The sequence below is a fragment of the Nansenia antarctica genome (genome assembly GCF_963989245.1).
Source record: "Nansenia antarctica genome assembly, chromosome: 8".
Lineage (NCBI taxonomy): Eukaryota > Metazoa > Chordata > Actinopteri > Argentiniformes > Microstomatidae > Nansenia > Nansenia antarctica.
This window is the reverse complement of record NC_137678.1, coordinates 22,848,117-22,859,741: the sequence shown is the minus strand read 5'-3', so window position 1 is coordinate 22,859,741 and position 11,625 is coordinate 22,848,117. Positions and strand designations below refer to the sequence as shown.

The 11,625-nt window shown below is 44.7% G+C and overlaps 1 protein-coding gene across 1 annotated transcript; it reads right to left on the bottom strand.

Annotated features, from left to right (window-relative positions):
* Window positions 1–7,833: 7,833 nt before the first annotated feature.
* LOC308163361 (RNA-splicing ligase RtcB homolog) lies at window positions 7,834–9,933 on the bottom strand. The gene is made up of 4 exons (XM_080537553.1): window positions 9,912–9,933; window positions 9,499–9,609; window positions 9,106–9,225; window positions 7,834–8,316 (listed from the first exon to the last, which is right to left on the bottom strand). Exons 2-4 carry the CDS (start codon window positions 9,574–9,576, stop codon window positions 8,209–8,211), a joined length of 306 nt encoding a protein of 101 aa, XP_080393679.1. The 5' UTR covers window positions 9,577–9,609; window positions 9,912–9,933; the 3' UTR covers window positions 7,834–8,208.
* Between the last annotated feature and the right edge of the window lie 1,692 nt (window positions 9,934–11,625).

Genomic DNA, 11,625 nt, shown 5'->3' with positions numbered 1-11,625 from the left:
CTCTCTCTCTCTCTCTCTCTCTCTCTCTCTCTCTCTCTCTCTCTCTCTCTCTCTCTCTCTCTCTCTCTCTCTCTCTCTCTCTCTCTCTCTCTCTCTCTCTCTCTCATTACCTTTACCCTCATCCTCTGCTTCTCTACTGTGATCAATAGCCTTTATGAAGCTTCATTCTCGCTCTCAATCTTCTACTGTCCCTGCAGCTGACCAGACCCCCCCTTCCAAGACTGGATCCCTCCCCACAGAGACCCTTCAAAGCTGCAGGCAAATGTACGTCTTGACACCCGTGGCTCACACCCAACACACGCGAGTGCCAGTATCTGAAATGATGTCTTGGGCGGGCCAGTGTATTTCTGATTTAGCGACATGTGGTTGACTCGGCAAAAGGCAGCGTACTGTATTTAGCATGGTTGAATGCACAGTGTTTGACACGTTGCTCTGCAATTCAATGTGGATATACTGAAAGAAAACGTTGAATGAACTGATGGTTTAAACCGTTTTTTATCTTCTTCTTCTTTCCTACAGCCCCCATCCTCAGGCTCCGTCCTGTCCCCCAGATCGACAGAAGCAGGAAGCCTGTTCAGTCTGTCCTCCCCAACAGAGACCCTAACCCAAGTATCAAAATAACACCTACAGGTAAATCAATCAAATGTTATTGATTAAATGTTAAATTCAACACTGTCTATTTGTCTATTTGTAAGTTGATCAGAACAGACTGGCACCTAGAGAATCACTATTGCTTGGGTGGATAAATGAAAAGAGTCAAATAAATGAATGGTTAACTCTCTGTCTTAACTTTTGAATGAATCCTCTGTGTTGTAACTACCCATCATGTCCAGGAGAGGGCAGCCCCTTCAAGTCTAACATGTCTCCCCAAATTGCCATACGCAAACCCCCCAAGCCAAAGCCTCAAGAAACACAAGATCGCAAGAACAGGTATCCTTGTCACCCATATCAGAGATATTGAGTGTCAACGTTTTTACATTCCATTATGTTTTGTGAGATGGAAGTTCCATCATGGAACCTTTGTATTTTATGATTTAAAAATAACACCACACAGGCATTAATAAACACCTAATGGATCAGATTATGTAAAAAAATAAATTTGGACAAAAATGGAGATAGAACATTATAATTCTAACGTCACGAAATCCTCTCTAAACATGCCATTTGATCTCCCCTCCCCTCCCACATATCCCCTATATACAGCACTCCTGCCACACATTCCCATCGTTCACCTGAAATGGTCCCTAACTCACAGCCAGGACCAGGACAGGTGGGAGTCATATTAAAGTTCATTTCTTTGAGGTACAAAAAATCTACAGGCATGTCAGCAAAACCTCCTCAGGTGGTTGGAATGGTCATGTGAGTCGATAGCGCCGTTGTAAAACATACAAACTACAGTTGAGTCATTGATCATTTTGGTTTTCTTTCCCAATTCGAACGCTAAATCAAACGACACCTGTATCAGAGTTATTTATGCGTTTTCTACATCAAATCTGCTGTTTACAAACCAATGTTTTTTCGTAGTAACATATAAATCACGGCAATATAACAATGAATATGAAGAGTCAGCTGTGTTGCTCTCTTGGTGTGCCCAGCTCATGGATCCCAGGTGGTACAGAGGCCAGGTGACTCGAGCCCAGGCCGAAGCCTCTCTCAGACAGGTTAACAAGGTCAGGGTTCACTCACCAACTCCAGTCCAGTCCTGACGACACACACACAGAGGGGCAAACAAATAAACAAACAAAAGCACACACAGCAACGCATCACAAGACCATGGGTGTTATGCTCAGTGGCGTAGCGGACGGGCCCGCAAGCGACGCACCGCGGGGGGGCCCCAGCCACTAGGGGGCCCCCTAACATTGGTTGCTAGCACCCCCTCTCATTGCTCTCACTTGTTTGTACCTTTTGCTAAGTCAAGCATTTAGAATGTAGAGTGCATATTGCGAAATTTCGCAACGTCAATAATGCATCGACGGACTCTAAAAAACGCATGTTTTTTTCAACCTCCGTGCGAAAGGGCCCCCGCCGCCACCTTGCGGGGGGGCCTCGGGATTTTGCGGTACGCCACTGGTTATGCTGTACACTTTTTGGACAACTGAATTCATATAAATGTATACATGCAATACATAATATACTGTATATAATGATATATAATACAACCTATAACCATGCAGTGAGGCATGATGCTAGTCTAGTGTGTCTCAGCCACCCACTCACAATCTCCTTACAGTGAGTGGGTGGCTCTGTGTCAGTGCAGCTATGTTACTGTAGTGAATATGGATGTTTCAGTGTTTCAGTTAAGTCTTGAAAATGTAGTTAGCATGTTAGTTAGTGTGTGTGTGTGTGTGTGTGTGTGTGTGTGTGTGTGTGTGTGTGTGTCTGTGTCTGTCTGTCAGACCGGGGCATTTCTGGTCAGAGATAGTTCCAAAGGCTCATCTGACCAGCCCTACACCCTCATGGTACTGAACCATGGCAAAGTCTACAACCTCCAGATCCGTCACCAAGGCAACACATACTCCCTCGGTACAGGCCTGAAGGGCAATGAGGTAATACACTCTGACTATTACTACCTTAACAAGAATGTGACGTTTCTGAGGAAACATTTCTATCTTATTATGCCAAATCAAATCTCTTTCTAAGTGTGGAGGCTCTGAACTGTATCGATGACAACACTGTGGTCATCATTAGCAGACACTGTTACTCAAAGCAACGTGTCGTCTGAGTGATGCTGAGGAACTGACTTCACTATGTGCGCTGCGTTTCCATGGTGTGCAGATCACGCCCACCCACTTGCGTCATGACTAACGGTCCTCTCTGTGTGCTGCTCTGCTGTAGAGTTTCCCTGGGGTGACGGAGATGATGAACCACACACACAGACTCCACTGCTGCTCATCAATAACACAGACCCAGGCTCAGGAGCAAAGAGTCGGTGCTGCCTGCTGCACCCAGCAGAACATTGACCGACGCCAGTACGAGGCAGATAAAGAGAGTGTGTGTGTGTACGTGTGTGTGTGTGTGTGTGTGTGTGTGTGTGTTGATGGTAGAGAGGTGGTCAAGGAGAGATATCTTAAACGCAGTGGCGGGCGGTGCATTTCACACCTAGGCCTTCAGTGATGGCCGACACATTCCTACCTGAATTATTCTACCTCTTAATACCATCGTTATGACGCCATGGCTCTAGAAACTAGACAGAAACACAGTATAACCGGGTGTTGCATCACCTTAACATAGTCAGACAAGTACAACAGAGTTATATTAATATTTCCGAAGCATTTTTAATCAATAAATCCGCATTTACAATGAAGAGTGTTAAACTAACATATTTAAGATCGCTACATTACCCACGTCTGTCGTCTCGTCCACCATAATAGCGACAAAGGGTGCCTTTTTAATCTCCATTTTGATCTCTTCTCCCATCACTTCAGCAATAGCAAAAATCAGGTCGTTTTGTATTTTGCCTGACGTCCCAGTAAACACTTTGTTTGTGGACAGGTGGTAATGTAAATTTGGGTTGTTTTCAGCAAGAAAAGCTCAACGTAGTTTCCTCTGTTTGTGGACTCGGCGCTTTCATCCTGTCCCCTAAATGAAAGTTATTGTTTACCCAAAAACAGGACACAATCGATCAGTATTATCGATCAGTCAACGAAAGGGTGACACTTGTTCGTTGAGCTGTAAATCCACTCGCGTGTCCCCAAAGGTGTTCAAAAATCCCACATCTACCGGCATAGTTACGCATCTCAATAGTGAATATCAATAGTGCGTATCAATAGTGCGTATCCAATCAAAAGACGTGCTGGGTGCTGACATCATTGAGCCTTACAGCAGGCGCCGTTGTTGCTATTGCTCACCAACTCGAAATCTACGTAGGTTTCCACTAGGAACGCCACAGGTGTTCTCGTTCAACGTTAAGTTACAGGTCGTATCCGCGGCACGGTTTAATGTGCAGGCGGGCAGATTTTGGAGCCCCCTGGCAACACATTTTGATTGGATAAAAGCTCTAACATAAAGGCCAGCCCTCCAAATCTCAATCGGAGACTGGAAGCAGCGCAACCAAGAGGAAAGCTATGAAATGAAGAGAATAGACTATGGGGAATCATTAATACATATTTGTGGAAAAAATATATTAAAATAAAATGTATATTCTGATGATGTTTAGGCCAGCAGAGAAGGCCTTGCTGGCCCTGACGGCACACCACTGCTTAAACGCCATAAAGATAATAGGAGAAACAGGTTTCTTACGAGGATATTTAATTGTGTAGTCTCATGCTGATGCTGTATCATGTTTTCATAAATATTTTAAGTTCTCGATACATAAAAATGAAATAACAAGGCCACAATTGTTGCTTTTCAGTCATTAAACAGAAGAAACAAGTGTATAAATGTACATTCAGCCTTTCTCTTCTAATGATACCCAATCCTATCCTCGTGGCTCTTAACCTCCCACCCCCCATCGTCCTCCTCCTCTTCCTCTCACTCCATGAGCTCACATCCAGCCCTGGGCCAGGTCCCTGCCTCGTCCGCTCTGTCCAAAGACACCATCTTGTCGGGGCGGGTGAAGCACACGATAAGGTCACACTGTCTCAGCTGGGTCTGCACTGCAGGCACAACATAGACAACCAAGAGATATAATAAGATGAGTCTACTGGTCAGAAAGCAGTGTAGTGTTTATTTCATCTATGTGATTGTTAAGGGCTCAAAATGACCGTAGACAGATGGTGAAGTTAGCAAAGGAGTATTGTGTTTGTACCACCTCCACAGCCGGTGTTATTCACGGACAAACACGGTGCATAATAGCGATTTTTGTGTTGTGCTTGTTGTAAATAAAAGTTATATGATTCATTGAAATGACATTAAACTAAGATAATACGATGGTCAGCATAATTTTCAGAATCTTTATTAATAAGCTATTACAGAAACTGTAGTTGTTAAGCCACGGTGGTGAGGGGGCTCAAGGACACGACAACGGAGGCAGAATACTGTGAAGCCCCGTAGGGTATTTATTTACAGTGGAAAAACTGAAAGGATGAGTCCGGGGGTTTCAACCTGGCGGGCTGGCGGTAGTGGTTGGCGTGGGCTGTGGAGGAACAGAAAAACAGGGTAAGTCTCCACGGTAGGCCAGTACATAAGATATAAACGAATCACAAAGTTAGGCACGAGAGCAAAGTTCACGACTAGTCACAGAGGATACTTGCCAGGTCATTCTTAGGGAAGAACTGACCATGAGTGAGTAGAAATCCAGGGTAGATGTAGACAGAGGGTTGATTGGGAGTGGAGACAGGTGTGCAGGTTTGGCTGAAGATCTAATTAGGGGGACAAGCCTCAGCTGCGGCGGAGAGCACGCTGTGCTCGAGTTGTGGGGGCGGGTGCTCGAGCTGTGGGGGCGGGGGAGGGCGTGTGTGAAGGCCCAGCCGTAACAGTAGTGACATTTTCCTAGAGTGAATGTGGTATTTCAAGATGGCGGTTAGTGAAGAAATATATGGGATGGGACATGGGATGACGATTTCCATTGACCAATCAACGGTGTGCAGCGTCACACGTCACACAGAGCCTGGCAAAAAGACCCGGATATGAAATTGTAGACCCTGGGGTCGATGTGGAGCTAAAGAAGCGAGCCGACCTGGGACCGAACCGACCTGGGACGACTAATGGAAAAGGGGAAAAGAAGCAGACCGAAGCGGGCTGACCCGGGTCAGCACCGGGTCAGCACCGTAGTGGAAAAGCCCCATTAATGACTCACAATTATAGAACAAAAACAAACCCTCATATAGATGGTCCCAGGGTCTGAGTGGGACTCATTTTCAGCTCTGGAGTTTCATGCCTCAGACCGGCCCACTTTAGTTCACAACCGATTACAGTAGCCTATATTAAAATCATGTAATTACAACCGTGGTATTTTAGTCTGTAATAGCGGACTCACTGTTCTCTACAGTCTTCTCTACATTTACAGGATGCTATGTCATGGGTTTGCTTCATTGTTCCCACACTGGTACAACAGCTCACCTGTGCCTTCTACTGTGATAGCAGCAATCCCTTGCTGGACACCACTAGGGTAACCAGGTCCCAACAAACCAAATGTGGGACAAGGAGTATGTTTGTGTGGGACAATGTGGGACACCCTCTCAACAGGCCCGGACCGAACTTTAGGTGCCCCTAGTAGCATCCGCTTCCCCTGGCCGAGTTGAGAGCTATGTCTATCCAATTTTTAAAATATATATGCATTTCCATTCTGTTTCCTATTCTGTTTGGTTTATTCAGTAGCATGCAATAATAGACTATGCAGATAAAAACTTAACAAATAACAAATATATTTTATTTGAATGTGAACCTCACAATAAAGTATCTGTATGGAGCAGAAAGTGAAGTCAAAGTGCAGTATCAATTTAGGCTAGTATATTAATAAAGAAAAGTAGCCTGACAGTGTTAGGCCTGTAGATGATTGAGTATGTAGGCAGCCTATCTAGTTAGCTAACTTGCCTCCCATTTGCAACACAAATGCATTGACATAGCTGTCAAGGCTAACGCGCGCACACACTAGACGAAAACATAAAACACAACTCTGCACTCATTCAGACAATGACAGTGATAACAGCTGGTTAAGGATAAACCAATTGCCCAAGTCATTTTTCAGTGTTTTACAAAGCCTGAAACTACATATTGTTAGCTTTCAAATGTTTTTGAAATCGGATTTTTTTTTAGGACGACACAAGTATTTGAATGTTGGTGCACCTCAGACAGAGACTGGGAGAAAAATCACTCTGCTGCAGCAACAAACGCTGTTAACAGCTAGCGGCTAACAGTGGTACATCGCTACGAACGTCTAACTACGTTTTTATAACATCGCACAACATGCTGAGAACATGAACATGCTAAAAACACATAAATAGATGAACACACAGTCCTTGATTTTGAACACATCCTAAAACAAAAGTATGTTTACAAGTAAAGTGGTCACTTACCAGTAGCCTACGGCAAACGAGAACAGTGAATCCAATCCACAAATTATAAGTATTTAGTGATCGTTAAACTGTTGTTTGTTATATCGAGTGGGTACTTGATACTAGATATTGTTGACACAATAAGTTTCACTTTACGAGCCCTTTGAGTCAGCGGGTGGTTCGCACAAGCAGCCAGCTCCCTATATCCACGTGGGGCCGTTGCCATGGGAACATGAATGCTGTTTCCTGATAGGCTGAAGACGTTCCATAGAATCTGGACGTTCTGCTGCAACTGAACATGTCAGCGAACATTGGTTGCGGCGCTTTGTTGCGGCGCTTAGATGGACACTGGCCCCGTGGCCGCGCAAAAGGGGACATCTGGTCACCCTATTTATATGGTATCGGCCCAGAATGGTACCGGCCCAGCCGCCCAGAACGGTATCGGCTTGCAAGTACTACCATGACTGAAAACCGGCCCAGACCGGCCCAAAACCAGACCGGCCCACCGGGAAAACTCCAGATCCTCCCGATTAGCCACCCCGGGCCTGCTCATAGCATAATTGCCTGTCATATTTTGGCCAAATTGAGATCTGCCTAACTCTACTCTCCTAACACTGCTGATTCACTGTGCGTTATTGCCAATGCCGTCAGCCTATCAGAATGCTTGTTACATTCCAAAATCACTATCTGCTCAAGTCATCTCTTTGACAGGCATTTTTGACACTACATACAAAGATGGCTCGGCTGACCACAAGTGAAGCATGACCTAGGCAATTATGCTACGAGGCTAACAATATGATTCTGCAAAGCTGTCAAGTGTAATGAAAAGTGGTACACGGACAGTTAAAAATAACATTATTTAAGAAATATAACAAAAAGCAACAACTTATCATTTGATGCAATGAATCATAGGTGCTCTTTCTTTTATTACCTGTTTTGTAGCTTAACCCCAAAAGTCCCATTCCACTGCTATCGGCATAAAGGAGGAAAACAAACAAAAACCTACGCCACTCAAACGTCTTAGGAAGATCAATTAAAATATTACGGACTTTCTCTTTCCCCCATCTAATTTGATTGATCAATGTACCAACTGTCAATTGTGTCGAAATCATACGTCATAAGCTAAAAGCTGCTTATGAGGTCAGTCTGTGCAGGCTCCGCTGGCAGACAGTTCCCCCTGTCGTTCCTCGTGCCGACAGTTCACTTCCTTCATGATTTGCTCATGCGCTTCCTGGGTGAAGTGCTAACAGTGTCATTAACGGAGCCGAGCGCCTTAGCCCTTGATGACGGCGATGGGTCGTAGTTTGATGGCCTTCTTGCTAATTCCAGCGTCATGGCAAGTGTTGACGACATCTGTCACATCTTTGTACGACTGAGGTGCCTGGAAACACAGAAAACACCATTAGTCCCTATTCATCACAAAATAGAGTCTGGTAGTACTGGAATACAAGACTGCTATGATTCTAAAAGGGTTATTCCAGAGGTAAATCTTTATTTAAGACTCTAAAGGCCAATTCAGTTCTTTCAGGTTAGTATCTAGTACTACAATAAAACATGTTTACAATTACTATTTACAATTCAAAGGGCTTTATTGGAATGGGAAACGTATGTTAACATTGACAAAGCAAGTGTGAGAAATAAAAAGAAAAAAAAAGAAAGAATGTAATGTACATACAATTAAAGATATACTATATTATACAACAGTTAGTTCCGACTAAGTAATTTGATTGGACAAGAGGCATTCAATGAGTGCCGATATACAGTATAACAGCACTGGGACTTTTAACTATGTATCACTCCACCACACAGGTGTTCTACTAAATGACCATTAATTAGACTACATGTTTGTGTTCAGGTTACTTCAACAGTCCAGTTGAAGTTCAGTTGCAGAACTATTTTTTGTTGGCGGAGCCAAAATAAATGATTAAATAAACAAACAAATCATAATCTGTTGTCGCTTATTACTGTTAACTAATAAATGGTGCTGTAGAACTGTTGTATAAAAGCAATATCACACTTGAGGTCGTGCTGTTATACTGAATATCAGCACGGCTGTGATTGTCTTCGGTGCTCGGCCCGCGGCCGAATCACAGCCGTGCTGATATTCAGTATAACAGCACTCCCTCTCGTGTGATATTGCTTAAATAACTGTCTGGTTTCTCCTGCCTACCTCCTCCATGACTAGTTTGGGCGAGGCCACCCGGATGGCGATGCCCTTGTCTGCCAGCTTGTCCAACACGTCCTGGAAGTCAAAGTTCCTGCGGGCTTTGGCCCGTGACAGGGCACGACCCTGAAAGCACAACGGTGAGTTGAACCACTCGTACACACAACCTTTTAGTTCTTGTGATGGGTAAATAGGTCAGAAGTAAATGGTGAAAAAACGTTTTGTTAGGTTGAAAACGATTGACAGTGGCTATTGGGAACTCTAGCAAGCAACATGTTCAACATCGGCCGATCAAAGGGTGATGCGGTGAATAACTGATTGATTCGTCGGAAAGAACAGATAGAGAGAGAGAGAGAGAGAGAGAGAGAGAGAGGCGTAGAGGCCTTGGGTGATGCTTACCGCGCCATGGCAGGTGGTGCCAAAGGTCTCAGTCATGCCCTGTTCTGTGCCTGTCAACACATAGCTGCAGGTGCCCATAGTCCCCCCGATCAACACAGGCTGCCCTGTGAGCTGGCGGAAGATAGAAACAGAGACTGAGGTTTAGTTGATACGGTTTTGGCGAGTATAACGTAAACATTGTTTTTCAAATGTTGCTCACAAATTAAGCAATGACTTAACCAAGCTCTGCAGCATCCCAGGATGTTCTAGAACATCCTTACCTAGCGACCGTTCTAGACTATTCCACAGCACTAGAACATCCTTACCTAGCGACCATTCTAGACTATTCCACAGCACTAGAACACCTGGCCTACCTAGTGACTATTCTAGACTATTCTCTAGAGGTGTCAGGTGACTGTAGTAGTTGCCGGTACCTGGTAGTCGACGGCGATGAGGGGATGGTGCGGGGGGAAGGCCCGGGTGGAGCCCTTGCGGTGCACCAAGAGGGTCTTCTGCCGGCCGTCCACCATGTGCTCCTCCACCTTGGCGATGTTGTGGGACACGTCGTAGATGACGTGCATGTCCAGGTCGTCGGGCGTGGTGGTGAACACCTTGGCGAAGGCCTGAGGGGGGCGGGAGGACCAACAACCGCACCAAGGAGATGTTACACCGACACACCCACGGCGATGACCACCTCAGACCTCTGAGTACATAGGTAGTGTGTGCTGTACACTTCTGACACGTTTCAACTCGCGCGGATAGACATTGGCTTTTTTCGTCTGCGTCTAAAATGTCTGCTTTTGACCTTTGAGTGCTAACGGGTGCATCTTGGTATTCTAGCTTTTTACATTTTTGGGTCATTAAAGGTAGACTCTGGGATATGACGTCAGGCCAGGAAGTCCCAGCAACTTCTACCAGAGATATTCACTTCATTACTCTATTCACTTTATTACTGTAGGATTACTTATTTTACTTATTATTATTATTATAGTGATTTTGTATCTGAATGCTGCAATGCCAATGTTGAGGAACCAAAGCCAAAGAATTTTACCTGTGTACAGTGAGATGTACAGTGAGATGTAAAAGCGATTCTGACTCTGATATTAATACGTGAACAACGACACCGGGTGGCTCCTCTCATTTCTCCTCTCAGGCCAACACCCTGCCAAAATTTAAATTTAGGCCCTCAAAACTCACCTCTTCCAGCTCACCTTCACCAGTTAACCCTCTCCCCCTCCCCTTCCCATGTGTCCCCAGCACTACCTTAATTAGGCCCCTATAAATTATTTTATTAAATTTGTTGTTTCTTTTTATTATTACTACTCGATCTTTTCAGTTTGTAAAGCGTCTTTGAGTGTCTAGAAAAGTGCTATATAAGTCTAATGTAGTATTATTATTATTATTGTTTCCTGATCGGCTCCGTTTTCTGGTAGCGCTGCCCGCCCCTTTCCCCCGTGGACGTCACATCCCAGAATCGACCCTCCGTCGACCACGGCCCCCCCATCGTCTGCTGTACCTGTCTGGTGAGGAAGGTCATGGAGGAGCGGTTGACCCAGGCGTAGTTGCCGGCGGCGGCCATGCCCTTCAGGTAGTCCTGGCCTTCCTCCGACGTGATGCGAGCGCAGGCCAGCTGGCGGTCGTTCACCGCAATCTTGTCCCGCTTCATGGCCTTCTCCATGGCAACAAGGGCGTCTACAAAATGTAGGCGTCCAGAAATATCCCCCCGTTAAAAAAACTCCTCACGCTTACAACCCCGGGGTAAATATGTTACTAGTTTATGAACACAGCCCAGGCACACTGTCTTGAGATGAACAACAACAACATCAGTTCATATTATTTCAGTTTGAAATAACAGCCACATAAATTGACCCAAGAACAAGAAGTTAACCTAAAACAATAATACACACATACACACATACACACACATGCCATCACAATCATTTAGAATCTCTGAATTTAGAATGTTTGGTTGCTGAAATATGATTTGAAAATATACACATTTGACTCATTGCCATAGAAACTAAGAATTATAAAGATGCAATTACTTTTGAATATGTTGATGTCACAATCAATCCTAGCAACTTCAGCAGAATGTTTGAGATTAGAATGTTTGGTTGATAGGCAGCAATGTTGGCTACAACCCCAAGA